The sequence below is a fragment of the Malaya genurostris genome, chromosome 2, assembly GCF_030247185.1.
Source record: "Malaya genurostris strain Urasoe2022 chromosome 2, Malgen_1.1, whole genome shotgun sequence".
Classification (NCBI taxonomy): Eukaryota; Metazoa; Arthropoda; class Insecta; order Diptera; family Culicidae; genus Malaya; species Malaya genurostris.
Genome location: NC_080571.1, coordinates 25363190 through 25383604, shown reverse-complemented (window position 1 = coordinate 25383604; position 20415 = coordinate 25363190). Strand labels below are relative to the sequence as shown.

General features: G+C 37.6%; 2 protein-coding genes across 7 annotated transcripts in view; both read left to right on the top strand.

The window, feature by feature from the left end:
• The first annotated feature begins 499 nt into the window (after positions 1 to 499).
• LOC131430219 (large ribosomal subunit protein uL10) lies at positions 500 to 2322 on the top strand. The gene is made up of 3 exons (XM_058594973.1): positions 500 to 609; positions 855 to 947; positions 1189 to 2322. The coding sequence occupies exons 2-3, from the start codon at positions 894 to 896 to the stop codon at positions 2080 to 2082; spliced, it is 948 nt and encodes a 315-aa protein (XP_058450956.1). The 5' UTR covers positions 500 to 609; positions 855 to 893; the 3' UTR covers positions 2083 to 2322.
• A 6529-nt stretch (positions 2323 to 8851) lies between these two features.
• The window catches only part of LOC131432263 (F-BAR domain only protein 2), a 100554-nt gene continuing 88990 nt past the window's right edge, over positions 8852 to 20415 (top strand). Inside the window, exons 1-2 of one of the 6 annotated variants that reach the window (XM_058598422.1) lie at positions 8852 to 9059; positions 15271 to 15797. In XM_058598422.1, coding sequence (XP_058454405.1) covers positions 15768 to 15797 — 30 coding nt within the window. In that variant the 5' untranslated portion in view covers positions 8852 to 9059; positions 15271 to 15767. Of the gene's footprint in view, positions 9209 to 14960; positions 15798 to 20415 lie in introns of all 6 variants that reach the window. The other 5 variants (XM_058598421.1, XM_058598419.1, XM_058598418.1 and 2 more) reach the window with 5 other exon arrangements.

Genomic DNA, 20415 nt, shown 5'->3' with positions numbered 1-20415 from the left:
AGGAGGATTCTTTCGAAAATTTTCATATCGGAAGTAGTGATTTGCAACATTTTTATCGTTCATTCAATAGTACAAAAGGATATCAGCAATAAAAGTACACTCGGAGTCGAAGAAAATCGATTCTAAAGTGATTACTACTACTTTTTTTAGTGTAAGCTACGATTAAACAAGGAAAATCTTCAGAATTGTGTGAAATTGGGTAAGGTTAGGTTTTTTCGGATCAACATTTTTTTAAACAGAAACCAGTGTTATGTTGATTTCTCGAGTACTAGAATGTATTGGGATTCAAGTACTTTTTCTTTAACTTGTACTATAATTTTTTCAATGAATTTGTCCGTTTTTATGAGAAATCGTTGAAAAGGTGGAGTAATTAAAAAATTTCCTACCGATTTGACAGCTCTTGCAGAAAGTATCATCGCTAAACAAGCAGCGCCTCTACTTTTAAGTTTTACGACAATGTGCCAATTGTGCCTATTTTTATCAGTGTAGATCAATGCGCCCATATGTTTAGCACTGGGCCAACCCTACATCTCCTCTTGCAGCGAACAAAACCGTCAGCTCGTTCATTACGTCCGTAAACGTACAAGTGATAGAATTGTCGTGGCTTTGGTGAGCGATTTTTTTCCGATTATAATGTCCAATTTTTCAAGTTTTCTTGTTCAAAATATGCTGTTGTGCATATATTGTGTTTTACCAATTTAATTCATTAACTGGAATGAGCAATCTATTCATATTAGCATTGCAAAGTTTGATTGTATATTTCCACGTGTTTGACTTGAAAAGTTGCAAAATGGACGAAAGTGATTGATACAATGTCAGGACTTCAATCATATTTTTTAAACTTTTCTCCGTAGTTCTTAAATTTCTTTCCGGAAGTCCCTATTTAACTCAAGATGGGTAGGGAGGACAAAGCTAGCTGGAAAGCAGGATATTTCGTAAAAATCGTGGTACGTATTAACTTCGGTCAATATTCTTGAAAATTTGCGATTAGAGACATTTAGTGATGAAATTAAACAAAGTATTCGAATAATTGGCTTCCTTGCTTGAACAAAGCTGAACCCAGGAAGTATACAATGTTTGAAAATGGTTAAACCAACCTCACGTCTGAGTCGTCTCTATCTAATAACATAACCTCAATGTTTGTTCCGATTCGTTCAATTACTCATTGATGATTTTTTTTGCTTCTAGCAACTGCTCGACGAGTTCCCAAAATGTTTCATCGTCGGTGCCGACAATGTTGGCTCGCGCCAGATGCAGAATATCCGTATCTCGCTTCGTGGTTCCGCTGTCGTGTTGATGGGAAAAAATACCATGATGCGTAAGGCTATCCGTGGTCACCTGGAGGAAAACCAGAACTTGGAGAAGTTGCTGCCCCATATTCGTGGAAATGTTGGCTTCGTTTTCACTAAAGGTGATCTTGTAGAAGTCCGCGATAAGCTAATGGAAAGCAAGGTCCGTGCTCCTGCTCGTGCCGGTGCGATTGCTCCGCTGGAAGTCGTTATCCCAGCTCAGAATACTGGCTTGGGCCCGGAGAAAACATCTTTCTTCCAGGCGCTGTCTATCCCAACCAAGATTTCGAAGGGTACAATTGAAATCATCAACGATGTGCCTATTCTAAGACCGGGAGACAAAGTTGGTGCTTCCGAAGCAACGCTGCTCAACATGTTGAACATTTCTCCGTTCTCATACGGTTTGCAAATTGAGCAGGTTTACGATTCGGGTTCCATCTTCTCGCCTGATATTTTGGACATCAAACCGGAAGATTTGCGCGCCAAGTTCCAGGCAGGAGTGGCCAATTTGGCGGCTGTGTCGCTCGAGATCGGTTACCCAACATTGGCATCCGTGCCGCACAGCATTGCCAACGGATTCCGCAACCTGTTGGCCATCGCTGCCGTCACCGAGGTTGAATTCAAGGAAGCCGAAACGGTTAAGGAATTCATTAAGGATCCGAGCAAATTTGCCGCTGTTGCTGCTCCGGCTGCTGCTGCCGCCGCTGCTGCTCCTGCTGCTGCCGCTAAGGAGGAGAAAAAGGAAGAATCGGAATCCGAGGATGACGATATGGGCTTCGGTTTGTTCGATTAAAAGCCTCTATGCTCGAGCAACATCCTTCACCCATCCTTTTCTAATATCTACTTCGGCGAACGGACACTTTTCCATTGTACAATTCGTATCTACTCGCCCTGGACTTTGGACAGAGTTCATATGGCGATATACGACTATAAGCTTTGTAAATTTTCGTTCCCTTACTACATATTGAGGATGCGAGAGAAATTTAAAAATAAGCTGGTATTTTCCCAATAAAATACATATGCAAACTTAAAATGCGTTTTATTGTAGTTACAGGTATTCTAGCTGTCTTATGGTTTGAAACGGTGTTTCTGCATTTCGATGGAATGTTCTGTGTTTCACTCTAGTAATTAATCGAGCGGCCTTTCAGCGAATCGAGTGCACTTGTTTTTAGTTTTTAGTACATTTTACTGCAGAGAGACATCCAAGTAAAGATTTTAATGTGATCATTAAGTAGCAATTCTTCTGTAGAGGCGCTTCGAGCAGTTCTATAATCCCTTATGAGCTCTTGCGTTCGAGCTTTCATACAATGGTGATTCATGTGTGCAAATGCTTGTATGCTTTACACAACTTTATTGAAAAAGTTCGTACTAGCTTGGATGTCTGTTCTCTGTGATTTTACCCCGGAACTGGAAGTCGGATCCAGATAAAATTCAATCGCATGCTATGGAATTAAAAAGCTTTCGATTTTAACTAGGACAGGACCTGACAATTGTTAATCCACTTTTAGGACCAATTTCGGACCAGCTCGTGATTGGTTGAAATTGACATAAGCAAGTACAAGTTGTTCAAATCAATATTACTACAGGGTGGTAGAAAAAGTGTTGTCAGTATCGTCGGTAACAATGTAGCTTGATATTGGATATTTTATTTTTCGGGTCATCTTTTCAAAATTATTTATTTCAATAGGATTTAAGTTCAATTTGTTTTTAAGTCCTGTCAATGCGGAAAGTATACGAGTACATTTAACAATCACTGGATAATACAAAGAGAAAGCCTGAAATCACGAAGTGTGATATGGATGAGAATATTGATTATGTTGGTTGAGAATTGCACCGAATCTTTGGATACTTCTGTATGTTATTATTTTTCTCAAATAGAATATGTCGAATACTTTAGTTAACAAAGCTGCAAAAATTAATTACCCAAAATTGTGTGTTTTAGAAAAATTTTATTAAGCTGTTTCAACTAAACGTTTTCTTCAAAACAAACATCTGATCAAAATGAATCCAGAGCTATATTTTTGACCGATATAACATTTGTCTAAGCGTTTTCAAATGATAAATAATTGCATGTTATAAGGGGAGAAAGTTTTCAGAATGAATAATTATCTCTACTGGCAACAGTGATCCCGAGGCATTTATTATTTACAGTAGGGAGCAACCGGAATAAGAAGAGAAATATTTTTCTGGAAAAAGAAGCCAGTTGTCTGGTCCTGTCCTAGGATTTTAATATGACTTGAATAAATTCGGTTATGCGACTCTGAGAAAATAGAATTTTCATTTTTAGCACCCTCTTACGGTACTCTCGAACCGGAAGTTAGATCCGTGTAGCAAGCTATGGGACCGAGAGACTTTTTATTTCAATCTGAGTTTATGAAAACCGATTCAACCATCTCCGAAGAAATCGAGTGCACATTTTTGTTATATGCACACATGCATACACACTTGAAAATGTAGCAATTTTTTACCGAATTTTTAACAGCTGAACGGCTGAACGATCGGTAATTTTTTTTTTGTTTCGATTATAGAGGTTTTAACCTTAAGGTCATTCGCCTCTTCGGGCCATAAAAATTTTCTGACTCTATGTGCGGTAATTGATTTTGAAGACTTGTCAAAAACTACCGCACTCTTCGGTAAGCTCGGTGACATATTAACGGATAGTACGGTAAACATATTATATACTTTATGTGAATTCAATAAGTTTTCGGTTTTCGAGAACAATTCTTTTTTCCACAGTTGCTATTTTTCATACGTTGAATTACAACCAACTGACAATTTTAATGAAGCGTTCACCTTTTTCCAGCGGATGTTTCATTGTCTGCTCTATATAGTTTTTTAATCCCCCAAGAAATTACTACAATATCTCATTCGTAGAACACGTTGTAAATTCTTTGCCGTTCGATAGCAAAATTTCCTCGATTATTAAATTTACCGAAGTTAGGATTCGCCGTATGAATTGCAGTTTTATTTACTGGATTCTGTAGCACAGTTTGTGTTAAACCAATTTTTCGGTTAAAAGCCCCATAATTTGAGTAAAATGAATTGCGTTTACTCAGTGGCGTACCGAAAAAATTTGGCCACCGGGGCAAAATACGATGGATTAGTGAGCAAAAAAATGCTGAACTCCGGAAAGAGTACAAAAAAAAAATAGTAAAGGTCCCTAGGATTGGTTGGCCGCTCCCCTAAAAACGTTGCGGCTTTGGATACTTCTGTATGTTATGCTTAAGAAAACACGTGACAATTTTTACAGTTCGGAGTATATCACTCAAATAAAAATTCACGTTCGATTCACTTGAAAAATCACGTTAGTAGTGTAAATGCGAGGAATGCTATTTAATTACAATTTTGTACATGTGTTCGACTGGACCGAGTGCCTGCGTGAGTCCGGAAGTGTGCCCGCTCCTGCCGAATGCTTCAAACAGGCCGTTGGTCCGCTGAAAAACGAGTTCAAAATCGGTATGAAGCTAGAGACACTGGACCCATGTAATGCGACCTTAACCTGCATCGGTAGTGTTGTGGGAGTTCTCGGATCTCGACTTCGGCTTCGTTTGGATGGCAGTGACAACAAAAACGATTTCTGAAGGCTTGTCGATTCGAGATCCCACGACGTTATTAGTTGCTTTTTATTTTCAGCCATTGAAATTCGATGCTAATTTTCTGAAATAAATGTTTTATTTTTCATGGTATTGTTCATTTCATAGATTTATATAAAAATCTGAAATATCTCCCTTTTGACTTCAACCAATATATAAAATAATAATTCTCTGGTATCTAAATTTGATATGAACTGATAGGTGAATGTGATATGAACAGTACATTACATTTTTCCTATGAAACATGTAACTTTTACTGGATTATGCATTGAGCAGCTTTAAATGCCAGTCTATTAAAACCTACGTGAATAGTAGGGTGGAAAATATTCACATAACTTTTCACGTAACTATAACATGATTATTATTTTGAGTGTAGAACAATTTCCGCGTGAACTTTTTCGCTGCATAGAAACTGAACAATGTGTTCTAGAAGCAGCTTAGAAGTTCGTTTGGTTGCGACGCGCGAACATTCAAGTGTGGATAACTACTTAAAAATGGGCTGCTTAGAATGTTATTGATGAACTTTGAGAGCTGCTTAAGCCAAATCAGTCCCTTTTATCCGAACTGTTGGTTAGTTGGGTTTGTCGTCGAACTGAGTGAAATTGTATATGACACTCGGCCTTGCGGACCTCGGTTCAAAATTCGGTCTTCACAGTGATTGCATAGCTTTTCTATATGAGCAAGGCAAAGAATTACAGATGAATAGGATAAATCTTCAACCAACCATAAGAACACCCGAGAAACACCCAGGCCTTGACCCAACCTCTCTTCATCGAATTTTTTATTTCAATTTTCTCGTAAAAGAAAAAAATAATATTTTGCTCAAATCTATAAGCAAAATCTGAAAATTATCATCATTACTTAGTTCTAGCAGATATGCAAACTCGAACAAAATTTTTCAAAATCCGGAGTAAATTCCAAATTTGCTATACGTTGGAAACAATGAGCTCGCTACCCAAGTAACCATATATATTCCCGCTTGTGAGGATTTCTTGCAACCGTCAGAAGGCTGGCTGCATTCCGGCTGCTGTCAAAATTGTCCAAGCGAAATTGCATCATTATCACGCCGTACGTGTCTTGTTTGTTTCCCTCCTTTTTCTTTTTTTATTCGACTTTATTTGATATTCGTCAATCCCACATGTGCGAAAACAAACGAATCTTGAGACGAGCTAAATGAGATTGAAATATGGGTATGTTTGGTAGTGAGCAAGCAATGTTATTGACAATAACATTTTCCATGATTAGTATATATGAAGGGCAATAACTTATTGCCTTTCATATGTATCTTTTATTGAAAAAATAAAACCAAGACGCTTAAAATGTAGAACCGATTCAAAACTGTTCTGCCAATCTTGTATGGCAAGAATCCGACAGAAACAAAACTGTTAATAACCGCTAGGCAAAATTCTCTGCCGGATACGGTTGTTGCATTTTGGCCAGACTTTTGCCAGAATTCTGGCAGAGTTCCGCCAAAAATGGCTGGCAAAAATAGCCAGCCGTCTGGGGGGAAATCTGCCCGTCGCGTACAAGTGGATCATATCACTGCACATTTACAACTCTATTTTTACATTGCTAATGTATAATTACACTAATGCTACATACTTTCAAGCAATGTGCATTAAATTTGCATTCAAAACGTAACTGAGCATTATTTTAATGCTCAGTTACGTTTTAGGTTAGGTTGTTGAACAACCTTCCGCCGTGACATATATCGACATTCAATGCTATATTTTGGAGCAACGAAACTTTTATAATAACTATAAGAGTAATGATCCTATAAGAGTCTGATAATCGCCCTTTTCAGCTTTATAATAGCATTGTAAAAAACATGTGTAACTCCGCTGCATTTAATCAAATTTTACTCGAATTTTTAAAGCTGAATTAAAGTGAATTTATAATGCGTCGTGGTTACTTGGGTACTGCCACCGATTCGACTTAACTTACAAAATAATTCACATGTCAGATGTTTTTATTTTTTAAATTTATATTATGAATAATAATTTTTAATACTCGAATTTCCGGGCTCCTGAATATGTCCGGTCTCGGGAGAATTCCCTTTTCCCTCTCGGTGGCCTTGCATGTGACCGGTACCGGCGAGGAATAGCAATGAAAGGGAGCTGTGCGTAACACTTATTAAAACGCTATATAAAACTCACTGAACGTGTTTAAGTCCGACATGTGTATATGCACAGATAACAGATACACAGACTCGTAGAAAATTTTTCAAAATGCTGTGTAAATTTCAAATTTGTTATACGTTGGAAACACTACTGCCACCTACTCGACTGTTCGCCGCGATCTTTCAAAACGTTTCACTACGTTCCGGAACGATAACAAAATCATCCTGCCTTATATAGAAATATTCCAACAACAACAATTTTAACACTTATCACACGATTTCCCTAAGTGTTCAAGACCACTTTATTCCCATGTCGCATAAATCACACGAGAACTCGATCGTATTAAAACAAAAAATAAACTTGTCATTTTAACGAACAGCAAAACATAAATCTAGCGTGAAGTGAATATTGCACCCAAAATTATGGCTCAGTGAAAGCCGCACCCAAATCGTGGTGCACCTCGTGTCGATCGTGGTGACATCTGCAAATGTTCGCCACACTGATTGAGAAAATTTTACACACAGTTCTTATATGAGCCTGTATATCTGTTATCTGTGGTATATGTTTCAATCATGCCCACATTATCAGATCCGAATGGATTCCGAATCAATTCCGAATCGGCGAGAAATTTTCATTCGGAATTTCATGTGGAAATCATAATGGATTCCGAATCAATTCCAACTCCAGTGCAACAACCGATTCCGAATGAACCGGTTCGCCTACAACCGGTTGATTCGGAAATCATTCGGAATTGAGTGATAAGATGCGGACTGAATTGTCAATTCGTCTTCTTCTTCTTCTTCTTCTTTCCTGATTTTGCACGTTTTCGTGCTGATTTTCAGTTTATTTTTAAACGAAAACATTATAAAACTGACTATACAAATTTAAATCTTCATGTTTTTCGGATATACAGAACTAGTAAAAAACCAGTTCTTCTTAGAATCCCAACATAAACTATTGAAATTCGCTGGAAATTAACAAAACGGCCTACCTTAGTCAGCATCATCCATTCCTCTAGCTGGAGTGTAGTGAAATGGCTTAAGTCGCTTAAATTTCACACTAACACAACAAAACTCGGCACTAACGACTGCATGATTTTTCAGTGCTCGATCGGTTCAGTGCTAGAATTTTCGCCTGAGTTGGGAGCTCGATCAACCCGATTGACAGTGACATTATAAATGTCATTGATTGTTCGCTCATTTTATGAATGTGTTAATTTTGGCGACTTAAGCCATTTCACTACACTCCAGCTAGAGGAATGGATGATGCTGAGTAAGGTAGGCCGTTTTGTTAATTTCCAGTGAGTTTCAACAGTTTATGTTGGAATTCTAAGAAGAACTGGTTATTCACTAGTTCTGTATATCCGAAAAACATGAAGATTTAAATTTGTATATTAAGTTATGTAATGTTTTCATTTAAAAATAAACTGAAAATCAGCACGAAAACGTGCAAAATCGGGAAAGAAGAAGAAGAAAACGAATTGACAATTCAGTCCGCATCTTTTCACTCTATTCCGACAGATTTCCGAATCAACCGTTTGTAGGCGAAATTCATTCGGAATCGGTTGTTGCACTGGAGTTGGAATTGATGCGGAATTCCACATGGAATTCCGAATGAAAATTTCTCGCCGATTCGGAATTGATTCGAAATCCATTCGGATCTGATGATGTGCGTAGCTGTTCCAATCGTATTGCATGCACTCCCATTAACGTTAACAGTATACAAACAGCAAGAACCTGGCAACTCTGCAATGGAGTCGACATCGGCTATCACAAACTGTCAAACACAAATGTGACGGGCTCCTGCTCTTTACACTGACGTCGTTATTCAATGTCGAATTCCTTCATCATTGTGTTCTTGGAAGTTCTTTCATTCGGTTCGGTCTCGCCAGTAGAGTGAATGCCAACGGTACACGACGGAACAAATTTTCTCCCACTACTTGGTGGCCATTAGTGAGGTGCAATCCTCTCCTACTTTCACGGAGCGACGCGTAATCAATAGTTTTCGGTTTCGGCAGTGTGCAGATTCGTATTCTCTGGAAAGATACCGAGTGTGAAGTACTGTGCTGTGCAATTAGAAGTAGAAGCTTGGCAGATAAAAGATTTTTTTTTCTGGGTGGGGAGAGGTTGTCTCTTGTCACAGGTGATTCCACTATGGTTCCCGTGACTGGTGCAAGTTGACACTGTGGCAGGTATTTAGTCCTGCGGTAAGTTGTCCGGGACCTGATGATGTTAGTGATCGGTTCGGTTGTGTAACAAATGGAGGAAATTGAATAATTTTTCTCGCATATTTTGGAAGAAGATGCTCGGTTCGACCAAACTCTCAAGCGCTGGTTCATGTGTGCGTGTGTATGTGTGTCGGAATGGTTGGGGCGCTCCCCGTGTTCTGTGTTTTTTTTGCTTCGCTTGTTCGCGAGCAGCTAGTTTTATTGGATGCGGCTGAGCAAGCACAGAATACTGGAAAAATTACACTTGATCATCCGGTTGTTGGAATTATTTGCACCAGTACAAAAAGCTCCTGGCAAAGTCTGAGGCTGAGGTCAGCGCAGCAGGTCCGGGGTGCAGACGCGTGAGCTGAACGAAGAATAACAAGCTAACGGGAAAATAGCAGCAGAGGCCAGTTGAATAAATCAATTATTTTGTGTTTTATGCGGAAAAAAAGGAGTGGTGAAAATTGGTGTACTTCTATTTAACCTTTTCAGCCCGGCTGATGTGCAAATTGGATGTTAGATATGATAGAGTGACAGGTGTTTTCGCACTGTTGCACTGTTTTGCGAGAAAAAAAGGAAAAAAATACAAGAGAATAGAGCTCTGTGTCTCGTCCACCTACTTATTGATAGGTTCTTTGGATGCGGATCTTTTTGTTGATATAAAAAAAGCTATCAGACCTTAAAGTCTCAAAGTTTTATTCAATATATTCTACTTTTCGATAGATGTTTTAATTGGGTCAAACAAGCATGGCCATGACGTAATTATTACAGGAATTTTTGACAACTAAATTTGCTTTCATACAAGTCTCCTTTCTCCTGGCTCGTATGGACAAGGAACAATTATAACGCGTGACTTCAGAGTGCAAATGCCTCTTAATTTTTATTTTTTCAACGCTTCGAGTCGAGTAGGTAAAACTGTATATTCCATATAACTGGTAGTCGAAATCACAATTAATAACAAGCAATGTCTTAGTCATTATCATGACTTCTCCAATTTCGTATACTCAAGCTCGTGTTGAACTTCGCATAGCATAGAGAGTCTCTTCACATAAACAGAATGCGTATTGAACCAATTGGCTTTCTGTGCGGCTCGTCAAAGTCGAGGGGAAACTAGCCGTACACGCCAGCATGGGGACCTTCTGATTACCTACATTTGATGCATTTTTTGACGTGAATACGTCTTACATTACTTATTGGGCCTTTTCAAAATTCACTCTGTGGAAGTAGAGGTAGAACTTAATCGTGAATATCTTTATAGCAGTAAAAACATACCTTCTGTGTGGTGTAAAGCCCTTTTTGGATTGGATTCTGAAACTGAGTTCTAAAACTGAATGCAGAAGATTTATAATTAAATTTCGGAATTTAGTTCTTGTATAAGGTTTAAAAAATAAAAGTAAGGATCTGAAACTGAATCCTAATTCTAAATTCTGGAATAAGATTTTTTGAACTGGTTACTTGACTAGATTTTGGAAATGAATTTAGTGCATCAATTCAAGCCCAGAAGTCTAGATCTGTGTTCCGAAACAAAATTTTCGATCTGAACCCTGAACCAGAATTTTGGAACTGACTTTTGAATTATAATTTAATTCCTGAATTTACTTCCTAAGTTCAGAATATAATTCCTAATGTGAGATTCAGAATACACTGTGCACTTTTTACAAACTGGTCATCCACGAGGTATTAAAATCCCTGAATGACCACGCTGATGTCATTCCCGTGAGTTTCACGTGATTGATCAGAAACCAGTTGAAATTGCATATCGAACTGAATGTATGATTCTTGGGAGTCGTAGATCATGCTCAACATGCAATCTAAACTGACTTAGAGCATGAAATGATCAATTTTTTGTTGATTTGCCGCTTTAAGTGATGGTATCCAATTTTAAACACACTTTATCCTATAATTCCGGAACCGGTAATCAGATCCTGATGAAATTTGGGATTTTCATTTGGAACTATGAGACCTTTCATTTGAACCTAAGTTTGTTAAAATCAGTCACGCCATCTCTGAGAAAAGTTAGGTAGTAATTTGAAATAGGAATTTTGTCACTAATCGCCTTGTAATTCCGGAACCGGAAGTCGGATCAAAAAAAATTAAGGAACTTTGTATTGGACAATTAAACCTTTCATTTGAATCTAAGTTTGTGAGAATCGATTCAGCAGTTTTAGAGAAAAGTAAGTGCACATATTTTCATATTTTTGCGCGTATCACCCTGTAATTCTGGAACCGGAAGTCGGAATCGAATATAATTTAGGAACTGCAATTTACATATGTGAATGCATAACTTTACTATATGGGAAAGGCGAAAATTCTGCTAATTGAAACTAGAAAAAGTGCAATTCTTGTAATTGTACGACATGGAACTGCAGGAACAGCAGGAACCCAGTAGATCTACTCTTGGCTAATTTTATTTGCCGCCGGATTCCACACGGCCTCTAGGCTGGTCCTGTCCGGAGAAAGATAATAGGTACTATCGAACTCCTATTGGACCCCAGTCTTCATGTCATTAAAGTTGAAACTAACCCAGATCAAGTCTCAACTGCTGTCAGATCCATACATTTGACAGTAGTTGGGGTTGAAAAAAGAATGGGGTATATTAAAAAATAAAAGTACGAGTGTGTAATGTCAGAGACCTAACTGGATGTCGTGAATACGAATAAAACTGATACTCTTTCTTTATACTTCCGAATATCAATTAGTTGATCGATTGTGTGAATTGTGTCAGCTTTCCCCTTTTTCACTTCTAGAATTTGAAATGATACGCCTAAACTAAAGTACAGATTAGTTACATTGAACATTCTGACATACAATTAAATATTACAAAATAACCAGTATAGTTCTTTATGATAAAATAATGCTGGTTCTAAAAAAACGATTTATGAAGGCGTTTGTAATGGACTGTGACGAGTTGAATTCGAATCTATTCTGAGTCGGTTCTATGCATTTTATAAAGCAAATCAGCAGAAAATTCCACTACAAACCACAACTGGTTGAAAAATGGGCCGAATAAAATGAGAGTAAAGGAAAATTTCGCATATTTCTTTGGGTGTACAATTATGGTTCTAAATAACAACATACAGAATTTTTATGTCGATTATTTCATTTTGGATTTGAGCATTACAGTGAAAGAAACTATCAAAGGACAGTACCGAATTAATTTCTGGAATTCAGAAGGGCCAAATTATGTAATCCCCTAAGATATTAAACACTGTTTGGATATAAACGATATTATCCCCTCAACGCTCATGGGGACACATTTTTCCCTTTTATAAAAATCGTTATCGATTCTTCAATTATTATTAAATCGATGTTATTTTTACTGAATGTTGAAGAAAATTATTTTCAAGGCTTTCTGAATAAATAATTAAAAAAAACTGTCATTTTTTTTGCACTACAAAAGTTTGTGCAAATCGACGTTTAGAAAATAGAACACATAATAGATGTGTTATGGGCAACGTCCACTTGTGCTAAACAAGTACACGAAATCGTTTTGTTAGAATACCATAACTAACTATTAATTTTACTATTCTGATAATTAAAGCAATTAAAGCAAAAAATTAAATTACGATATTATAAACCCAACTCGACGTTTATTAGGAAACTCTTGCATCCTGCTATGTTTTTCTGGAGATATTCTCTTACTTTACACCCACAATAGCTAAAATATTGTGTTGTACTGACATATTTCGTCCTGGACATCTTATGGTCGTGAAAGGGTTAAACACTTGCGAATTTTTCACTGCATAAATTGCACAAAACTAATCAAATTATTCCAGATTTGCACTACACTGATAGTTTTAATTACCGATTTGCAACAAAGCAATCTTTATAGTTCTTTAGATAAAATTTGGAGCTATTAGAAGGGCCGATTTTGCATAATCTTCCCCATTGTTGTCCATTTTTCGTTCCTAGATTTCCGTTGTATTTTGCTCCAATGCAAACGACCAGCAGTTGGATAATGCAATCGATCTTCTTTGAAGGGAAACTGGCGCTGCGACCTGTGCGTTTGAGGTTTTGTATCACGCAAAAGATCTGCGCTTTCATTGCCGTCCGCTCCGCCCGACGATCGAAATCCAAATGAAAATACGACCTGAGCGTTTCACGTTTTATACTTGGTTTGTTTTTACTGATGTTGGTGGGAGAACTTTACCTCGACATCCAGTTCCGTCTGAAGCACTAGAATAAATGAACGACTTGCAATCAAAGTTTACCTTTTGTACTCGTCCAGTAGATAATCGGAATTGATATGTGTTTGACTACCTCAAAACCGTCGTCTTGGTGCAAAAAAGGCAAGCAAGCGTGATGATTTATTTCCATAATTTCCAAAAGTTTTAGAAAACTTTGTTTTTCAGTTATTTATGGTTATCTCACACTGTTGAAAATTAATTCACAAATTCCTGATCACATTCCCGATAGCTTGTAGAAAAAATTATGTTGTTGGGTTAAGTACATCAATAGATATTCGCAATAAAGTTCTGCCCATTCTTGTATTGGATAAATTTTGAGAAGGCGCCCCATAGTGAAGTAAGTCGTATTCGCGACAAAAAAAACGTCAAAAGAATGAAAAAGTGTTCCAACGATCTAGGCAAGCGGTTTTATGTGCCGTCTCAAGTGGCATTCTATTTTTCAGTTCCAAAAAAAAAACACTTCTCCTTATCAGCGGATTGTTCCTTGAACTTTCGCAGTGTCACGATTAAGGCAAAAGTTCACATCCTCCGGCGAGCGAGAGTCAATACACATTGTTGCTCGACCGCCCCGCATAATCATATAACAAACACTTTGATAGTCTTATCACAGTTACGCCTGTTGGTTTTTTTTTGTTCTTCATAAAATAAACAGCACCATGTGCTGGTGGGTTGTGTTGTTTTTTTCTTTCTATCAGCTGCCGCAGATTTTTCTATGCGACGGTGATTTTCATCATGAACCTCGCGGTATGTATCAAATCCGTAGGGGGGGTTCTGCAGATAACATTCAGATAACACCAATCTGAGATGCGGCAAGTAACTAATTTATGCTGTTTTTGATAGCCGCCGTATCAGCCGTCCCGTCTGTGGTCATGCATGCAGTTTTCATGACATACTATTGTAAACCAACCGTTTCTGACAGGCTGGGATAAGAGGGAAAATTGTCTATGCGCTCAGCGCAAACAACCAATGCGAACCCCAGAGGCAGAGCAGATATGATAATTCTGTTCGGGGTCTCAATTGTAGATTCAGCTTCGCCTTACATACCGCCCCGTGACAGGAGTATTAAAATATTTACATTCCGATTTCTGAGCATAACTTCATATGCTGAATGAATATAATTAAGCATTTAGCGCGAGCAGATCTGCATCCAGTTCATTTAATCGGGTACGTTATCTTGTCTCATTGTGCATTCGGGGGCCGTAGTCAATGGAGCCATCCAAAAGGGAGGGAGTCACTCTCCGAACCTCCGACCGTTTGTCTGTGCGGTTATGATTTATGCCGGCTTAGCAAAAGTATATACGGTGTTCATTTCTCAAGCAGTAGAAGTAAGTACCAGCATCGCACGGAGTGATTGTGCCGTTTGAATTTTAACTACGCCCCTCACCACAGACAAAACGCGTACACACTCACAGAGAGAACTACCGTGCAAAGGGTTCCGAACCGAATGTCGACTGGCAAGTGAAAAACCAAAAAAATTATTCAAACCCCGTTGTTCTTCGGTTGGCTGCCTGTGCGCGCCGCGCGTCGGCTAGAAGGTTATTCAAGGTGCTTATGAATTCCAGGGGGGTGAGGGGGCTGAAAAAGCTTAAATATGTGGTTTCGGTTTCCATCAATTAGACAGTAAATTGGGTGGTATGAAGAAAATTTGCGCGGTAATGTTCGATCGGCGGTCGGAAATCAGAACACAACAGATTACCGCATCATCGTAACCGGTTGGCCACGGCGCCCTCCTTGGAGCGAAAGATCGATCGGTGGCGTCTTCGTCGTCGTCGTCGTCGCTGTCATATAATTAGTATTCAATGGAATCAGCGGCCAACATTTGGTCAATCCCGGTTCGCATTATCTTATCTTGTTTTCTACGCATGGTAAAAGGATAGTTCCCCAAACTGCAAGCAGCAATGGTGGCGCCGATTTGAGCCACAACAAAGAAAGAAAGAAAGAAGAATAGAAGAATCCAAGTGAATATGTGAATGTGCAGAAACGGGTAATGCGGGATAGTGTCAAGTGGAAATGAGAAAAAAATACGTTAGTCAGAAGTGCATATCAGTAGCAGCAACAGCAGAATGCAGTCGAAAGCAGCAACGTCGACGGCGACGGCTGCCCGCAGTGAATAACTTGTTGCAAGTAACCAGCAGTACAAGTACAAGTTGGACCCAACTGTGATAGTGGTGAGATTCTCGGGTGAGAGAAAGAGCGAGCGAGCGAGCGAACGAACGAGTGGTTCGATTTGATAGTGAAAGCGAATTCGCTCGAAAAACTGTATTTACAAAATTGTGGTCGTTTCGCACGACAGAAGAATTCTGTTCACTACTGGATTAGCAGATTACAGCAAACAGCAGAACCGGCTGTGCTGCTCGGATTCGCACAAGATGACAGTGGATTTTAACGATTATTTTTGGGTGAGTGGTGTTGGAACAGTTAGTCGCTTGTTGTTCATATGAAACAAAACAAAAAAATGTTGTTCACCTTCTAGTTTGATGGTTTTGCTTTAGTATTACAATAGACGCATGGTTTTGAATAGATCTTGGTAGTTGTTGTGGTTGATTTGCTTTTATCACTTTTGTGTTTCGGTTTTATGACCTTGTTTTTAAGCTCTAAAGCTGTTCTAGAAACTTGTTTGACACTGACACTTTGGGTGACGGCAAAGCCGCAAAAAAATTCTGGAAATTTTCCTGCCTATTGAACTACTCAGATCGTAGTCAAACATTACTTAGACGGCAACCCGATTGAACAATACTCCGTACACGTTCAAGTTGCGCACGCCCAATGTTTCATCTCAGATCTCACAATAATCATAATGCTAGGAACATTTAAAACACCTTTATCTCTATAAATACCTTCTTAGTAACCTCTGAGTTTCAAAAAGTGCTTGTAACGTACATGAATTAACGTTCCTCGTCACATTCGATCTACAGTACCTTAGGCTTCCATGGTTATAAACACTTACAGGGTTGTTACGGTCGCGCGGATTTCGCGATTTTTGTGGATTTGGTGCGGTTTCTGCTAAGATTTTGATGCTATGGCGCGGATTTCGCGCGAATTTCAAAAAATATCATTCCACAAAATTCTTTGCAAATTTTTGAAGCTTGTGAGTTTTATGAAACCCTAAAAAATTAAAGTTGGGGAACGTTTCAGCAATTGGTCGAGATGGCCGAATTTTCACCTTGATGAAACTAAAATTTACTAGAAGACAATTCTAGCCAATCTTTTCTTCAGTGGACAAAATTTCGATTTTATGTTTTTCGATCTCGAGTGATACAAGTTGCTATTTCAACATTTTGCACTCAAGGATATTGATGTCAGCTGGAAGATATCGTCTCAGTGATAATACATTCAATAATGCAAAGAACGTAATAAATGGAATGCGATTCTTCAATAATGTGGTAACAAATTTTGTGTATGATAAAAATCGCATTCTTAAAGCAAAATTTACACGACATGTTTACGAAGCGAAGTCTGACAATAAAAGAAACGAAGAAGCTCTGGGATTCCATCCGTGGTGATAAGAAAGTGTTCTAATAGTTTGTTGGTTCCACTATTCAACATTTTCAATTGTTCTTTGCGGACTAGAATTTTTCCTGAAATATGGAGGAAATCCTATGTGAACAAGGGTATAGTATCCAACTACCGTGGAATTGTTGCTTTGTGCGCTGTATCGAAGCTGTTTGAAATTATAGTTCTGGTTTTTATAACACACAGTTGCTCTGACGACATATCAGAAACTCAGCTTGGATCCATGCCAAAGTTTTCAACTTCCTCTGCTGCGTTCGACGAAATCAATCATCACATAAAGATCTCCAAGTTAAGTAGACTGGGATTAAACGGATCATTTTTTAATTGGCTTCGATCATATCTAACTGGTAATGAAATGATAGTGAAAATAGGAGCCTGTACAACCTCACCATGTGCTGTTACATGTGGAGTTCCTCAAAGAAGTCACCTTGGACTGTTCATAATTTTATTGTATCTCAACGATCTAAATTTTTCGATCAAGTGTATGAAACTATCCTTTGCCGATGACTTTCGTATTTCATATTTCAAAATGGTTTATATGCCACTAAATGCTTCGTCGTCCTTTTTTGTAGCAAAATGTTTGTATTCAAGTTCGACTATAATATGCCACAAACTGTTCTCGAATGCGCATCGTCTGTTAAGGGCCTGGGGGTTCTGGAAACCATGTTAAATTTTAAAGAGCACATAAAGCTTTCAATTGTTACAAGTTGACATTCGACATCGTAGTTTTCCTATTTTTTTCTTCGGATTCCCTATGTTAGAACTAATTATGGATATAACGAGCCCATTGCTAGCATGTGCAGCATATTTAACAAATGTTTCAATTCTTTCGATTTTCATTTATCACGTAAGAAATCGTTTCTTATGTTACTGTCTCATTAGATTTAGTTACTATAGAAGCACTTGATTTAAGGAAATGTATCATTTGGATGATTTTGATCTATTAATGCAAAAGATGAGGAGGTTTTATGCCTACTGGAGAACATGTTTGACAGAAACTAATCTTAGTGGGCTTTTCCCTGATCCAAATAAAAGAATAAATGATGAGGAGGAAAAGAAAGACATTCAGAGTAAAATAATTATTATAATTGGAACGCTATTATAATTGGAACGGAAATTAAAAAGAGTGAATCAGATCATCCTGATGTGGTCTACCTTAAAATTCTTCTTACCAAGAACGAAATGTTTGCCGAGCAAAAAGATGTCGAAGCAAAAAAAAATATCTTCGATGAAATCTGTTTAACTTCTTTCAAAATCACAATTGTAAGCATTTTTATTTTTACTGTAACACTTTCCGTACATCAGAGAGTATTAATTAAGGATCAATAGTAAACCAAGTTAACTTGTGTTGGTAATTTGTGTATTACGTACATTTTATTCAGTACGTATGTCATAGATTGATATATGCAGTGCAACAAGTTTATTAAAGTGATTTGCAGGATTGAGTTTCAAACAATCTTTTTTACCAATAATTTATTCTCAAATGAATGTTTAGTCTGACATTTTGTATGAAATATCAGTTTTGAACAATTTTCCACCAACGTTTGATGGGAAATTGCTTACATTTTATGAATGTAGATTTTAATTCCCTAATAAAAAAAAGTTGGCAACACTGCTTCAAAGCGTTTGTATTAGATTGCGCTACACAAAATAAGTAAAACTAAATATTTTCTGTTACAAAACTAGTTTTCCGGAAAAATAAATGGATTTACGACAACATGCCATTTCCATCGCCTTTCGCGTGTTAATTTAAAGGTTCCTATTTTACGGGTTTACTTATAGAAGCTACGAAAAAAAATTCTGCAAGAGGAAATCCATATAGGAATGTGTTTGTTGCTTATCAAATGTGTCAGTGGAAGTAAGCTGAAACTGGAATATTTTTTCTCGAGCAGTTTTAAGGAAAACCGAAGAGTTCTAGACTAAGACACTTTTCTTGAATTGCAATTTTAAGCAGAATAAACTGATTGGTTTATTTTTCAACCATATGGAAGATTTATTGATTAAAATCAAGAAATGAAGCACCGGAATTTGTTTTTACGCACATATTGTTGACATTACTCATACGCTTGCAAAATTTTTTTAAAGCTTTGTTGATTAGTGGGCCAATAGTGGTGATATATTCGCAATTTATTCAGCAATACCGTGGTGATGTAGTAATACCATGAATAAAAACTGCTAATAATATTAATATGTATGTTGTGATTTTTAATAATAAAAAAACGTTAATAAAAATCCAATTAAAAAGCATGTTATACACCCGGTGAAAAAATATTTTCCAACTTAGCTTGAATATCATACGCAGTAGTAACAGGAGCGCAGGATATCGCTACGTCAATTCAATCGCACCATTCAAACGCTACGCTTGGTGTATGCTCGAGACTGTAGGCAAAATCCTGCGGTCCTGTTACTTCTATTAATCAAATTCATGCTAAATAAAGCCTTCTACGCAAACTGTGCCGTATTGAAACCGGTATTTTTCTCAACTCTGGTGATAAGGAGTGTTAAAGGAGCATTCCTGAAAGTTATGAATGGTTAATTTTCACCAATTTAGGCACCATCTCGCATATAAATTAGCATGCTACTTTGATTTATATACTTCTTCAATATTCCCGATCATTTTAGATTTTAGATTAGAGATACAAAATACAGTTTTTCAAACTGAGCCACCCGAGAATACCGAGAATGTCTAAAAACTGCTGTTGACAGTGGCGTCTCGTGACAAAATTGACTAGTTGTGCACTGCTTATGTGGTATGATAGCAGATGTAACAGTTCGTTGTAAGTGAAAAAGTGAAAACTAAAGATTGAGGAATATAGATTCGCTTGTGTTTTTCAATACAATGGAGCAGTGGCGTCTCGTGACAAAATTTATGAATTGTGCACTTCTTTTGTGGTTTGATATCAGATGTAACAGTTCGTTCTAAGTGAAACTATAGATTGAGCAATGGATATTCGCTTGTGTCTTTCAATACAATAAAATAACGATATACTATATGGATGGGAATTTTTTATTAATATTTTTATCATTTCGAATCATCGATACAATAGAATAATTCGGTGCTAAACACATCGAGCAAATCTGTCAATAATTTCATCAATAAAATCGCTTCGACGTGACAACTGAGACAGCAATTTGTTTTCAACTGCCATAAGCATGAGTAATGAAGCCTCTCCTGGCAATGGGCATACAAGTTCTTACAGTGCAAAACATGGCAGAGAACAACAAATCTGAGAGCTACGCTTAGTAATTCCTTCTCTTGAATCTGTGCTGTGATTCATGAACACGTAAAAATACTAACAAGATATACTTGAAATTTTTAGTATAATATGTATGGAAATATAGGTAATTTCATTGCACAAGGCAAGTAGCTTAGGGTGAGTTTGTGTATATTGTGCTGTGGATAAAATCACTAATTATTTTATATTCGGTACCTAAAATCCAAAAATGTAAAAAATAATTAAGATGGGGTGCAGTTAATACTTTCAATGTGTCCGGTTGTGCAGT

Excerpts from the sequence above, each read along its gene's own strand:
- LOC131430219 (XM_058594973.1), top strand. The coding sequence starts at position 894 with ATGGGTAGGGAGGACAAAGCTAGCTGGAAAGCAGGATATTTCGTAAAA. Across the intron at positions 948-1,188 it reads GATATTTCGTAAAAATCGTG|CAACTGCTCGACGAGTTCCC; the intron begins GTACGTATTAAC and ends TTTTGCTTCTAG.